Consider the following 15,238-nt stretch of genomic DNA (forward strand, 5'->3'; position numbering starts at 1 on the left):
CACTCGAACCAAAAAGCAAAACGACAGAAACTAAGCTTGAACTTAATCAAAGCGATTTCAAGACAAGACCCTCCAGCTCCTTGTGCCAAATAGCAAGAGGCTCGAGGGCTACACTCAGAAGACCCCAAGAAGCGCTACATGGTTTCGCTCAGAAAAGCACTCGGACAACGCCTGTACCTGCTCAGCAAGACCTGAAGGAATAAGGCATGGCTTCCAGAGCTCAACCATGAAGTGCTCGGGGGCTACACCAGATGCTGATCACATCTTGAGTTAAGCAAAAAGGCTGAGATCACCGGTCCTAAGTCTTTTCAGTACTAACAAGAACACAAAGTCTATCAAGACAATGATCTACACCGAGTTGTTTCACATGGCACAGACGAAAGCTAGACAAGTACTCAGCAAAACAAGAAAATTTGTCAAATACAATGATCTACATACATCGAGTGGTTTATACAACACAGATGAAAGTCAGAATAGATAACTACTCGAAGAAAATTCTGATCACTTGGACAACACATTCAAAGAGTAAGCAAGGATTAGACATCTAGACAAAGAAGACATCAACAAAGATAAAGGATCTTCATTCAAGAAAGAGTATAAGTATTCTGTTACAAAAGCCAGAGTACAAAGGTCGATTACATTCAAGCATTGTCATTAGGAGTAGAAACATCAATGTTAAGATTATCTACAATCTTCCTGGCTAAGTCATCGACCTCAGGCTCTAACCTCTCAACAACATCGAGGTACTCTTGGTTCTCGGCTTCATCGGCAACCTTGGACAAAGGAAAATCTAGAGAAAGAACTCGGACCTGGGCAGGAACGTTCCTGGTGCAAAGATGGGCACACCTCTTCACAAACTCCTAGAAACAGGTCGGCACTTGGGGAATGAATTGAGCCCAAGAATGACCATCATCCGTAGAAGTTCAGAGGAGATCGGCTACTGACTGAAATAATTTCCATAAAGCATTCCAGTTTTCAGTAGCCGTCGCCAACTTACCAGACAAGTCTTGAATAGTCTTTTGAGTCAGCACAAGATCTCTATCAGCCCCATGCCTAATCAGTTTGGCAAGCACGAGTTCTTCTTCAGCATGAGTAATTACCTCCTCAGCCCTGTTGTGACTATTGTAGGCAGTGGTCTTCATTTCCTCAATATCCTCTGAGAGCTTCTGCTTTTCAACTCGGAGAGCTAGACCATGCAACAGAAACAAGTTAGCAGAAAGGAAAATCAGAGTACAAAAGAAAAAAAACAAAAAGTCAGCAGAAAGGGAAGCTAGAATACAAAAGGAAACAAAAAGAACCCGCAATACCTTTGCACTCATTCTTCGCAGCCTCCTTCTGCTTCTCTACCTCTACCACCTGGGCACGAAGAGTTTTCTCCTCCTTTTGGTGCGTCTGACGCTCGGTCTCCAACTCGGCCCGGAGGAGGTCAAGCTTGGCCTTCAGGGCGCTTACCTTAGAAGACAACTTCTTCTCATTTTTGGATGAGAAAAAGAAGCTGGTATGATCTCGAGAGAAGGACTGAACAAAAAGAGAGAGAGAGAAAAGGCATAAGAAGAAAACAAAGATCGAACATCCAAAGAAAGAACTCCAGAAAAACTCACCTGAAGCTTTTCACCGAAGGAAGTTGAATGGGCCCCTAGGCAGCAGTCAACTCTGACAGACGATGGGTGACGTCGAACTACAGCAACACATCGTCGTCCAAACGCTGACTGCTGGTTCCAAGGAGAGCAGAGGGAGAAGCTGGCGCAGGCAAAGAAGGCAAAACTAGGGCTGTATCCTGGGAAGCCCCGGCTACATCCCCAGAAGTACCCACTGCCATGGCCACGGTCACCTTCGGAGCAATAGGATCAGCAGCGGCAGGGGACCCGGCTTCCCCCACAGCTACCTCGCCGACCGAACATTCCAAGCCCCGAGACTCAGCGCACAGAGGCGGGTTAGAGGACTGAGAAGTTAGCAGAGGGTTAAGGGAAGGCGAGGGTCTGCAAAATCATAAGAAAAATCGACGATAAGAATTCGAGTTAGGGAAAAACAGAGAGAGAAACAAAGAAGCATAAGAAGGAATCACTTACTCATCTATCTTTTTCTTCATAAAACCAAAAGAAGACTTTAAAGGTGGGACTATGGCAGCAAAGACATCACCGCCACTCTATGGCATGAGCGGTGTAGCCAGTACCGGAGCCCTAGAGGTACTCGGTACCAGAATCCTAGAGGAACTCAGTGTCGGTGCCCTAGAAGAACTTGTACCCGATGACCGCTTACTACAAAGAGATCAAGACCAAAGTCAGAACAAAAAGAAGGTTTCAACTACAGGAAAGCAAGAAAACAACTCACCAACGAGTAACAAGGGTAGCATCATCGTCCTCTTCCTCTTCACTCTCGACCAAGGTTGCCAAAGCACCAGCTGAAAAAGGACAAAAGTAGTCAGTTCAAGACAAAAAACAAAGGGACAGAGCATATTAATATGCTCACCTAAGAGCATGCTAGCTACAACTGGAGTACCTAGATGAGTACTTGACTGGCAAGACTTCTTGGCAGAAGACAAACTAGAAGAACTTTCAGCTCACCCCCCTCTTTCCGACACTGCGAGGGCCTCGAGGAACTAGACGAGGAACATACTCTTCATATACATCAGAAAATGCGAAAGAAACACCAGGAAGCATAATAGCAGTCTGAAACTTACTAGTCAAGGATGCCCCAGCAAGACTACCCCTAGCATCCACATTTGCAGGGAGATCATCAAGGGGAATTGGATCAGCGAAATTACGCCCCAATTCCTAAAAAAGTATAAAACAATAAGACAAGGAAGATTAAGCAAAAGTGGATACAACGAAAGAAAATCAAAAGTACCTGAATAAAGAAAAGAACAACTCATAGTAGGGGGCGGGTTCTTTGCGCTATACTCAAGGACAGCAAGCGGAACAATGCTTACTCCTTTCACCATCTTCTAGAGATGCTCGAGCACTTCCTCATCGGTCAACTCAAGGGCAGGGACCATACGAGAAGGGTCCTTCACCCTAGAGTACTCGAAATCATAATGTTCATGCTCCTTCAAAGGTTGAACTCGATGGCGAAGAAAACTTGAAATAATATCAAAGCCGGTCAAGCCTTGCTGTTTCAGAGTACAAATCTTCTCGAGAAAGGGCTTGATCATCTAGAGCTCAATAGTCATCACTGGGTTCTTTTCCCATCGGTCATTAACTAAGGGACTAGACCCGGAGTGAACAGAAAGAGGAGGAATCAAGTTGGCAGCATAAAACCAGTTAGCACGCTAATCTCTTATAGAATCAACTAGGTCATAGTCAAAGAATTTACTTCTAAAACCCTAGCGAGGTTGGGGCTTTAGACGAAAGAAGTAACAAAAGAGGGAAAGAGAAGGAGGAATTCCAAGGAAGGTTTCACAGAGATGAACAAAGATAGAAAGACAGAGAACAGCATTGGGAGCAAGATGATTCAGGCTAATCCCAAAATAGCCGAGAAACTGATGAAGAAAAGTAGAAGATGAGAGGCAAAGTCCAGCATGGACAAAGGAAACGAAGAGAATGATCTCACCAGGACCTAGAGCTAGGACCCGATGCTCGCCCGGAGCCCTCCATTTAGCAATGTCCTTGCTCTGGATCAGGCCATCACCAATAAGCTCGCGAAGCTGGTCTTCAGTCATTGTTGGAGCTGACCAAACCTTCTGGGCAGCCCTCATGACTATGAACTCTTGGTTCTCGATCATGGAAAGTGATGATTCCTCATCCACAAAGGCTGCCTAGGACTTGCTCGCGGTTTTCTTCCTACCCATGTACTAACAGAGGCAAAAAGGCACTAGGGAAAGAGAAGGCACAGAAGGCGGCGCTCAGATGGCGGTAGTAATCATGACGGTGGAGTTGCGAAGGCTAGGGTTTTCATGGCAAAGGCAGGGTACCAAAGAAAAGAATGAGAAAGGCCTTTAAATAGATTTTACACCGATAAAAATGTGGCCCACCAGGCCCATTTTAACATGGCATGAGGACGCAACGGTCCATTTACCGACGCAGCAAAAATGACGGACGACTCAAATCCACACAACGGTACAGTTCAATGAGTAGATTTCAGACTTATCCATCCAGCACCATGGCAGAATTATCATATCACCACAAAAAGAACCCATCAACAATAAAGCAAAGAAGGGTTATCTCACAAGGAGCGCAACAACCCGATCCTTACAAAAAGAACTCAGAAATCTCATCAACAACCGGGACACTAGGAAAATAAAGAATTGCAACTCAGAAGACAAGATTCTTTCCATTATAACTAGTTTCAAAAATAGAAGATTACACATCTTACAAGACCCAACGAACTCGGTACCATGAAAAGCAAAGTAGCAAAGAGAAACCTAGACATGGCTGGGCTTTGGAACGACTACGTGTTCCAAATTGCTACTCGGCAGGACAAACCGCCCTCGGCCACACTATTTTCTTCAAAGGACGGGCGCAGTGCATCCAAGGTGGAAATCAACAGCATGGTGGGACAACATGGAGCAGAGAAGGCCGACAAGCATCTATCTACCCAAGTCCAATGTGATGCTGGATATGATGCTGATCTACACCAGACAGTCCTAGGGCAGGCGACGAGGATCAACCTAGAACTACCAGATGAAGGATCGCATCCCACATCACAAGACTCCCTCCAACTACCGCCACGTACTTCCAAGTACGATGCTGCTATGGGATTAGCCTACCTCTAATCCCTTTCACAAGACTCCCTCTAGCTACAACAAGACAAACAAGAACTGCAAAATACACCCGGGGGCTGCTCTACTTCACAAACTACCATATTCATGACTACAGAGACTTTAGAACAAGCAACAAAATGCTCAATGAATCAAAACAGCACTCTAGGAGGGTATTTAAAGACCGAAGGAGTGGTGCACATGGACCAGGAGCACCAACGAAACAAGCCTAACAAAGGACACAGTGAAAAGACAGAATTCAATGAAAGAGGACTTAGGCGTGAAGGAACAGTACTCAAGGACAAGCATATTCGAAAGGATATACCAACACTGTACAACTCGTGAACAAATAACATTCACACTCAACCACCACCATACAACTACATCTAACAATAGCAGACTACCAGAGAATATGCCAAGACCCTGCATCCGAGTTCTTTCTGAACAAAACAACCCGGATATATGCTCGGGGGCTACAACAGGAGAGGTATACAGTTCGTTCGAACAACTCAGATTCAAGACCCTCCAACTTTTTGTTCCAAATAGCAAGAGGCTCGGGAGCTACACTGAGTGAGTGCACTTTTTCCTTCAAAAAAACACACATCACCAAGAGGACTACTTCAAGACAATAGTTTTTCAACGACATAAGATTCAAGACCCTCCAACTTTTTGTTCCAAATAGCAAGAGGCTCAGGGGCTACACTCCGTGAGTGCACTTTTTCCTTCAAAAAAGCGCACGTCACTCAGAAGACTTCTTCAAGATAGACGACTTCAAGGCCACAGGATAAAAAGAACCCAGACATAGCTACATTTGAGCTCTTTTCGACAAAAAGAACCCGGACATAGCTAAATCCGAGCTCTTTTCGACAAAGAACCCGGGTATATGCTCGGGAGCCCTTTGACGAAGAATCAGGGCGATTTCAAGAAAAGACCCTCAAGATCCTTGTGTCAAATAGCAAGAGGCTCGGGGGCTACATCCAAATAGGAGTACTTTTTTCTTCAAAAAGGTACACACCACGCGAAGATCTCATGAAGCGCTACATGGTTTCGTTCAAAAAAACACTCGGACAACGCTTGTTCCTGCTCGACAAGACTTGAAGGAACAAGACGAGGCTTCCAGAACTCAACCATGAAGTGCTCGGGGGTTTGTCGGTGCGGGACCCATGGGATACCCTGCACGGAAGGGAGAAGAACTAGTCTAACTAGGATTCTTCCCCTGTAATCTTAGTAGTAGTATTATTCTGTAATCCTACTAGGAACTATCATTGTAAACCGACTAGGACTCTGGCCTTCTAACTATATAAAAGAGGGTAGAGCTCCTTGGATCGGGAGTTCAGAGAATAATTGTACAACACAACACTTTACAATCAATCCAACGCAAAGGCTAACGCTGACTAGACATAGGGCTATTACTTGATCAAAGATCGAGGGTCCGAACCAGGATAAATTGACTGTCTCTTGCGTTTACCATCGAGTTCTGCATATGCTGAAGCCCGAACATACTGCCCTGGGTACCCCCATGGTAGGCTATCGGTGGTGAAACATCGACACTCAACATCCCACCTAATCACAGAACCTTTGGTGTAAACTTTCCTACCCAACATATCTGTTGTATTGAAACCTTGAACTTTAATCTCTAGCGAGAAGAGGTCGGTCCTAGCAGGAAGTAAGCAGATCAAGTCAATGAGTTCTACAACAAATTGTAGTAACAACTAGCCTATTCATTGATGAAAAGTCATGTCAGATCGAAATAGTTTCAGATGCATACCTCGATATGATATCGTCCATTGCTGTAGCACGGTTACCATGCGCCTCATCCTCCATGGAGGACACGATCGCCATAGTACTCAAGCTTGCACCATGATCTTCAATCAACTACCATCGGTCGCGGTCGTCGCCGTCGCAAGCAGTAATCGTCGCCGCCGCCGATCGTAGTCGCCTCCACGGCTAATGAGCTAGGGTTCGAGCGAGAGAGAGAGGAGGCGGTGGGAAATGGATGGATTGACTCGATCCAGTCGAATGGGCGCATGTATGGAGAAGCTAGGGGCAAAAGGGTCCATATGAATGTACGTACTAGCTGTATACACCTGCATGTGGGCCATAGGTCACGGCAAGTGTACATAATGGCATTTTTCAGACTCTAGTGTAATTGTAATGGCATGCTTACAATAAGACTAATAGTAATGGTATTTCTCAGAAACACGAGAATTGTAATGGCACCAATCCAATTAACCCAAAAAACCCCTGACAAATCCGTTGAAAATTAAGCCACGGAGAACAAGCGCCAACTGGAAAAGCGAGACGAGCCCACTTAGCAACTCCCCATGAATGCTAGGCGGTGTACATGAATGAGAGGAATTGAGAGGTCCGAGGTGGTGAAGAGCACGCACCTCCTGAGGATGTGAGGGGTGGTGTCACGAGAACCCTAGTCGGCTATGAGGAGGCTATCGCGACGACGACGAGGCAAAGAGAGGAGAGTGAGGCGGAGCCGACCACGTCCCGGGGGTTTATGGCTTCAACTTTGAAGGGCCTACGAGCCATGATTGACATGGACTGGTACATGGATAGATTGTCATTTCTTTCATCCAATTTTTTATTATATTTTGTTTTCTTGGGAAGTTTGTTTCTTATTACTCCTAGAATATTTTTGTGATCCTAGACAACATATTTCTGTTTTCAAAAATACTTAACACTAGGACATATTGTGATTATTAGGTGGCTTGGGCGGCTTGCCCGTGCCTCACCAACAAGACTCCCATAGCGCCGACCTCGCCCTCACTGCTGCCAGAGGTGTCAGGTCGGCTGCTCGATGAGCAGTAAGGAGGATGGCGGTGGGGCCATCCTGCCACTCTCAACCCCTGTGGCGCGCCATGGATGCCAGTGGTGGCATGGACACCAGGCTCAAGTTCGCAACTATATGCGAGGCCATGTCGTTGGTGCGGTTCACAGTGTGCGAGTTGCTCTACATGCTGCTACCGATGCTGTTGCGGTTCAATCACGCCTATAGGGATTTCGTTGCCCTCATGGTGGTGTGTTCTTGGCGTGTGTCGACGCAAGCAAGAGCCACGGTGGGGGGCGCAACCAGAACCGTGTTGCTGGAGGGTGGATCCACGTGGAGGGTGGTTGAAAGCTCTAGTTTGATTTTGGTAAATTGATGAAACCCTAAGTGTTAACCTAGTTTATCAAGTGATCATGAGATAGGTAGCACATTCCAAGTGGTGAAGCAAATGAAGATCATGACATGATGATGGTGATGTCATGGTGATGATCAAGTGCTTGTACTTGAAAAGAAGAAAGAGAAAACAAAAAGCTCAAGGCAAAGGTATAAATGGTAGGAGCCATTTTGTTTCTGGTGATCGAGACACTTAATGAGTGTGATCACATTTAGGATCGATAGCCATACTATTAAGAGGGGTGAAACTCATATCGAAATGTGGTTATCAAAGTGCCACTAGATGCTCTAACTCATTGCATATGCATTTAGGGTCTAGTGGAGTGCTAACACCCTTGAAAATGTTTGTGAAAATATGCTAACATATGTGCACAAGGTGATACACTTGGTGGTTGGCACATTTGAGCAAGGGTTGGAACTTCACCGGCGGAGTGTCCGCCTGTAGAGTGCGGATAGTCCGACGGTTCCACCGGCGCCCTAGATAGAAAAGACGGAGGTCACTGTAAGTGACCGGACACTGGTCTTGGTTGGACCAGCGCGTCCGGTCAGTGGCAGTAGAGGGCACGTAGCGTCGGTCTCTGACCAGACGCTGGGTCACAAACTGACTGGACGCTAGAAGGCTACGTTCGGTCCTGCTGACGTGGCAACACACAGTGTTGAGGGTGACTGACCGGACGCTGGCTGTGTCCAATCAAGCATGACCGGACGCGTTCGGTCGTGAAAAATCGTCTCTGGATGCTTATCGGAAATGACTGGACGCTGGGGTTCAGCGTTCGAACACTTTGAGCTGCTACGTCCGGTCATCACTTGACCGTTGAGATCGGGCGATCAACATTTGAAGAGAGGAGACACATGGCACGCATCGCGTGACCGGACGCTGAGGTCCAGCGTCCGGTCAATATGACCGGAGCATCCGATCACCCCGTGTTGTGCCCAGTGAAGGGGTACAATGGCTCTATTTCGTGGGGGCTTCTATTTAAGCCCCATGGCCGACTCAAGCTCACTCTCTTGGCCATTTGTATTGATATAACAACCTTATGAGCTTAGCCAAGGCCCTCCCACTCATCTTTATCATTGATTCAACATCTTTGTGAGATTGGGAGTGAATCCAAGTGCTTTGTTTGAGTGTTTGCATCTAGAGGCACTTGGTGTTCGTGTTTTGCTGTGGGATTCACTTGTTACTCTTGGTGGTTACCGCCACCTAGATGGCTTGGAGCAGCGAGGATCGTTGAGCGGAGGTTGGTGATTGTCTCCGGCTCCGATCATGGTGATTGTGAGGGGTTCTTGACCTTTCCACAGCGGAGAGTCAAAAGGTACTCTAGTGGATTGCTCGTGGCTTGTGTGATCCTCATCTTGTGTTGGTTGTGCGGCAACCTATCGAGGGTTTGGCGTGTGATGCCAATTAGCGCGTGAACCTCCAAGTGAGTGAATCGCCACAACAAGGAGTAACTTGCCAGCAAGCAAGTGAACCTCGGTAAAAAATCATTGTGTTCATCATTTGATTCCGAGGTGATTGGTCTTCATTGGTATTCATTCTTGTGATTGATTGGCTTCTTCCTCGACATGGCGGTATAAACAAATTGCTCACTCTCTTTACTTTACCGCAACCTAGTCAAGCTCTTTAGTGTAGCTAGTTTGAGAGCTTGTTAGTTTGGTTAGTGTGGCTCTTTAGTTAGCTTTTGAGAGCACATTAACTTAGTCTAGTGTCATAGCTATTGTGTGGATAGAAACTATATAAACTAGAATTGTGGTAGGTGGCTTGCATTTTTAGTAGGCTAGCGCAACACTTAGGCTTCGCCTCATAATTATCTAACCGGATTGTTAAGTGTTGTTGTAGAATTTTTAATAGGCTATTCACCACTCCTCTAACTATTAGGACCTTACAGCGGTCGGGTGCGACTGAGGTGTGGGTGTTGGCTAGTTAGCGGTTGGGCCTTCTACCTCCCTTCCCTAGCCCTGTCCTTCCTACCACCTTGCATATCTACTTGCTGCTGGGCATATCTACTTGCTGCTGGCCAGCTTCGGCTGGATCCGACGACGGGCAGCCTCTATGGCAGACTTCATGCGACGCTTCTCTTGGCCAACTAGTCATGTCAGTGCTACCTGTCATCCTTCCTCAGGGCAACGGTCATGCCTTCGTTGTAGCTCCTCGTGTTGGCTTATAGGTCATCGTGGTGGCTCTCTCTGGCTTCTCAGTGCGGTGGCTTCTCGCCGGATCCACGCGTTGTCCTGTCAGTGCTCAAGCTACCTTACCTTCATGAACAGTAGCGCTGCAGATACGACTGGTCGAGCCATTTTTAGTGTAAAGATGCCCTTAGCTTTAGGTAAGAGATCTAAGCTCTAAGTCTTTAGCTTAGATCTCTTACCTAAAGGCCAAGGGCTTGTTTGGTTAGCCTCTCCTAAAGTTTAATCAGCTAAATCTAGTCCCATTTAGTGACTTTTTACCCAAATATTATGACTAAATTGGATTAAATGGGCTTTAACCAACTAGTCACCAAATTGTTGCTAGAAGGGATTCACTTTGGAGCCAAACATCTTAACTAAAAGGGACTAAAAAGCCTCTTTTAATCTCTTTTAGCCACCCAAACCAAACCCAATGACCAAAGTTTAGAAGGGGGAAACCAAACAGGACCTAAAACTATACAAGTAGGATGAGTAGTGTCTAACTTAAAGACATGTTTGAATATCATGGGTTAATCGTTAGCTAGCTAATTTTAGTTTAAATTAGCTCTAAACAAGAGGGCTAATAGGGAGACAAATTTCTTAGCCAAGTCTCTAATTAGTTGCCAGCCAACTAGCTAGCTAGTCATAACTAATTTAGGCTAATTTTTAGCCTCACTAATAATTAATAACTAGTCACGTGTATTAAACATATAATTACTGGCCTGTCATCCGTGTGAGCTTATCTGAGTATTGTATTGAGTTGTACGATTTTCGATCCCAGTTTTCATTAAAAAAAACTAAGCGGGCACTCATCTAATCGAAATCGCAGCGAAGCTTTTGCCGTCCTCTTAAACAAAAAAAAAAGTATCGTATTGCTGTTGTGGTTTGAGATGAAGTCCAGCAACTGGCGCGGGGTTCCAGAATAAGAGCGACCTCATTGATAGGTGCCGAGAAGAAGTCTACAAGAAGAGCGTTCGGATGGACCTGAAACAGAGGCGGGATGAGGACCGAGCGAGAAAAAGCGGTCCAACAGGCCTTGTGCACTTGTGACGCAGACACGCAGTACGTATTATGAGATCCAAAAGCCCATCATATTGGATTGGATGGCAGACGATAAGGCACGCGCGCAAGCCACCGTGGATAAGAATCGAGAAGCTTGCGCTCTCCCGTCTGCTCTCTCCGCCTCCATCCATGGCGGCTCATCCCCTCCTCTCGTCCTCCGCGCTTGTTTGTTGGCGTCTTCGTCTTCCCCCTGTAGCTGCAGGGGAAGGGAACCGCGTTCCCCGGCTGTGCGTGGCGTCAGCACGCCCAGCTGCTCGAGGTATCGAAGCCGCCTCTCCGCATTGATTTCCATCTTTTGTACTCCTATTACTGATTTCCACGGCCTCTCCGCATGTACGGCAGCCGGGAGGGTGAGGTCCCTGAGCGTGAGGTGCGAGCAGGGAGGCAAGGGCGGCGGCGGCGGGCTGGACGTGTGGCTGAGCCGCGGCGCGATGCTGGGCTTCGTCGGGGCGGTCACTGTGGAGCTGACCACTGGCAAAGGCTTGCTTCAGGTGTGGGTTGTCTTTCGTTCTTGCTTTGCTTTGGCTGATAGAATGGACAATTTTGATCCGTGGCATTGGCAGCTTAATTTCTAAGGGTCTGCTTGATCTATTGGCAGTTAAAAATTAGCTAGGTAATAGCGGCTACTACCTCCGTCCTATAATACAATTTCAGTACAGTGTCACTACTTAAATTTAACTAATTATAAATAAAAAAGTATCTATCTTTATAATACCAAATAAATATCATGGATTAATTATAAAAATGTATTTTCATAATAAATTAATTTAAAGTCATAAATATGAATATTATTCACTGAAAGCTTGATTAAACATGAGCAATTTTTCGTGGCACATAATCTATAGTTGCATTCTTTTCATGACGGAGGTAGTAATTTTTAGCTGGGGCTATTTGAATTCATCTGCTAATAGGTGGTTAGACAGTGAGTTGAAGGTGCAACTCTAAACCTACTAATAGAATTAATAGTTAGCAGCCCTCTAACTAATAATTAGCATGTCTTTTTAGATTCACTACTTCCAATTTTAGCTGCTATTTTTTTAGTGTTAATGGATCAAACCAAGCCCTAAATTCTCATGGTTGATTAACGGGCTAATTAATCTTTGTCTGCCGCAGAATGTTGGATTGACCGCGCCGCTGCCGACGCTGGTGCTGGCGCTCACCGCCGTGGTCGGCGTCCTCACGGCTTTCCTCATCTTCCAATCCGGAACGCGGGACTGATGGACGAATTGACAGAGCTGCCGGCACTTTCGTAGGTCCCAACTCCAAAGAAGGCATGCATGTCTATCAGGGTCTCGTGCCCTGTATGTCTATGCAGTTGTGGTTGTGTTCACAGAAAGGGAATGCAGAGGAAGTTGGAGGAGTAACACAGCGCGAAAAAGATAATTAATTGTTACCAAATGTGTTTTCAGTACTCCTTCTTGAAGGAGTAAATTGCATTTTGGATATGTTAAAGTGTATAATAAGGTATATATGTGGCTCATGAGACTCTTTATCACAACAAAGGGTTAGGGAGACAAATCCAATCTATCCATCCACGATCTATTCTTTTATCCCTCCTCTCTTTGGCCAAGAGAGTGGCGGTCGGTTAAGGGGGCTATATCTAGGCAAATTTTGTTGCGGGACACCATTCTTAGGCCCTGTTCGCTTGTCTTATAATCCGTATTTTTCAGCTTATTTTTTCAGTCGAAACAGTATTTTTCTTTCATAATAAATCAGCCGGAATAGTATTTCGACTTGTTTTTTCAGTGAAGGTAACGGGGCCTTAGGTGAAATTGGCTAACTAACACACTATTCGTAGTGTTTGTTGAGTACCATTATAAATCTTTAGTTCATCAGCTGCTGGACACCACATGCATTATAATGTAATTTTCAGTTGTTTTGGAGAGATAAACACGTGTAGTTGGCCCTTTATGCCCTTTATCACCCCGAAATGGGATGGTTCGGTCGAACCTGTTAGCTACAGGACCAGAGCTGTCTGTCTCCGCCCACCTGCGAGGACGAGGCTGAGCACGAGCAGTCAGACCCGGCAGGACCAGGCTTCGACGAGCACTTCCAGACCCATTTGAAAATAGGATGGACAGGCATATGACCACGGAGAATTTTGTAGACTTTGATGAAGAGAAGAGACCTGTTCCCCAGATAAGGTATATTCAGTGTTGTCAAACAATCATATTCTTTTTTTTTTGCAGCCATGTCTTTTTACCCATTTAATGAGATTTATACCGCTAGATTTAAGTATTCAAGGCACTTATTAACCATTTACTTATTTAGTATTGGGGCCTCAGATTTATTTGTTCTTAAACACTATCTTTATTTCAAGCCTTGAACTGGTCATATCCCTTGCAACCTCAAGTTTATGACACAGCTATAATTTGCAGGACATATGGATAATAGTATGCAAGTTGTTGATCCATCCCCTTTCAATGTTGTGTAGTATTTTAAGCTTTCTGCTAGCATCATATTTTGCTACAGTGGAGAAGAGGAAACATGAACAGAAATTGGATGCCACATCATGCTCGGCCGCAACGGGTGACTGCGACGCGCCACGCAGGGGCGGTGTGGCCCCGCCCGCCGAGGCTCCGCGGATCCCAATTCAACTGTGGCTCGGCCCGCGGAGCAGGGTATCCGCCCTTGATGCTGATGGGTGGCGGTGCATCCTGCCCCGTTCTCCAATTCATCCTGTGGGCAACCAGCAGCTGTGTCGGGGAGGCGGTGAGGCCCGGCTTCGACGAGGCGCCCCACCGGGGGTCAGACACCAGATCTTCCCGGTCGATTTTTGGGGTAGGTGCTTCAACTGCCTATCCTGGACTCACCGGGTGGCCACCTGCCGGCTCCCCCGCCGCTGCCTGCGCTGCCGCGGGTTTGGGCACATAGCGCGTGACTGCAAGCGGCCGAGATCCAACGTTGTCGCTACCGCCTCCACTTGCCACTCCTCGCCGTTGATGGGTGTATGTGCGCTGGGTGGCAGAGCATGGTCGTGGTCTGGCTCGCTTTGGTTCGGCAGTATTACCGTCAAGGCCACCTCTGGGTTGCCTGCTGATTCGTCCACACCCCACACCCCATCCATGATTCCTGCTGCAGGTGAGGTTGCCGTGCACTCCTCCCTGCCTCAGGTTTCCTTCGACGACTTCTTCGACCCCATCGCTTCTGAGAAGAAGACCGTGCCAGCCAATGAGCGATGGGATCCCATGCGCTCCGAGGGGTTGGTCGTCATGGAGAAGCCTTCGGGTGTGGGGGTACCAGCTAGAGGGTCGCCCCTTCCGGCGCAACTTTGTGGATCGCCTGACTTGGCCGCGCGTTCACATATGGAGGATGTTTCCTCCGGTTGGGGGGCCGACTGCGTCAATGTGGAGCTCGTTGGCACATCTCGCTCGGCCACTTCTTCGGACGAGGAGCACTCGGGCCACGCGGGGTCGCCGTCCAGAAGTCCTTCCTAACCTGTGGCCTTGTCGCCTGTGGGCACAGCGGCGGCTGTGGCAACAGCTCCGGTGTCACCAAGTGCAGTCTCGCAGCTTCTGCAGTCGCAGCTTTGCTCTGCCATCATGGAGCCGATCTTGGTCGAACCTCCACGTCTCCGTGTTCCTAGGAGGCGTCGTGCGGTTGAATGCACATTCTCACCGCCACGACGTAGCAGGAGGCTTGCGGCCAAGAGCAGATGCAGAGCCTCCAACCCGACCATGCAAGCCCAAAACGTGTTGATGGCAAAATGGGGACTCCACCAGTAGGATTAGGTGCCGCAGGACGATGCGGACGGCGATTTCGATGAGTACATGGCCCTATTTGGCGGGCCTCTCTCGGAGTCCAAGCACAAGGCAATCAGGATGCTCTTCCCGGTAGGCAGCGCGATTGAGGGCATCCAGCTGATGGAGGGGGTGGAATTTGAGGTTTAGCCTACCTCTGGGTATCCGCCCTAGGTCGTTCAATCGTTGCCCATGGACTAGTTTACTAGCCCGCTGTCGCTCAGCCCGTTGTTGCTTTTAGTCAATCTTGTGGTACTAGCCGGGCTTCCTCGTAGTTTTCTTTAGTTTTTTCGCTTCTGTGTTTTTCTTTCCTTCTCCTCGCCTAGGAAACCTTTGGTTACCTAGTGTTGAGCCATTTGATATTTAGTTTGGTGTTGTCTACTTCCTCTTAATGAAATACGTGCT

The 15,238-nt window shown here is 47.1% G+C and overlaps 1 protein-coding gene across 1 annotated transcript; it reads left to right on the forward strand.

Annotated features, from left to right (window-relative positions):
• Positions 1–11,091: 11,091 nt before the first annotated feature.
• On the forward strand, positions 11,092–12,573 carry LOC136513876 (uncharacterized). Its single transcript, XM_066507852.1, has 3 exons — positions 11,092–11,352; positions 11,436–11,584; positions 12,207–12,573. The coding sequence occupies exons 1-3, from the start codon at positions 11,103–11,105 to the stop codon at positions 12,309–12,311; spliced, it is 504 nt and encodes a 167-aa protein (XP_066363949.1). The 5' UTR covers positions 11,092–11,102; the 3' UTR covers positions 12,312–12,573.
• Positions 12,574–15,238: the final 2,665 nt, after the last annotated feature.

The sequence above is a fragment of the Miscanthus floridulus genome, chromosome 16 (genome assembly GCF_019320115.1).
Source record: "Miscanthus floridulus cultivar M001 chromosome 16, ASM1932011v1, whole genome shotgun sequence".
NCBI classification, from domain to species: Eukaryota; Viridiplantae; Streptophyta; class Magnoliopsida; order Poales; family Poaceae; genus Miscanthus; species Miscanthus floridulus.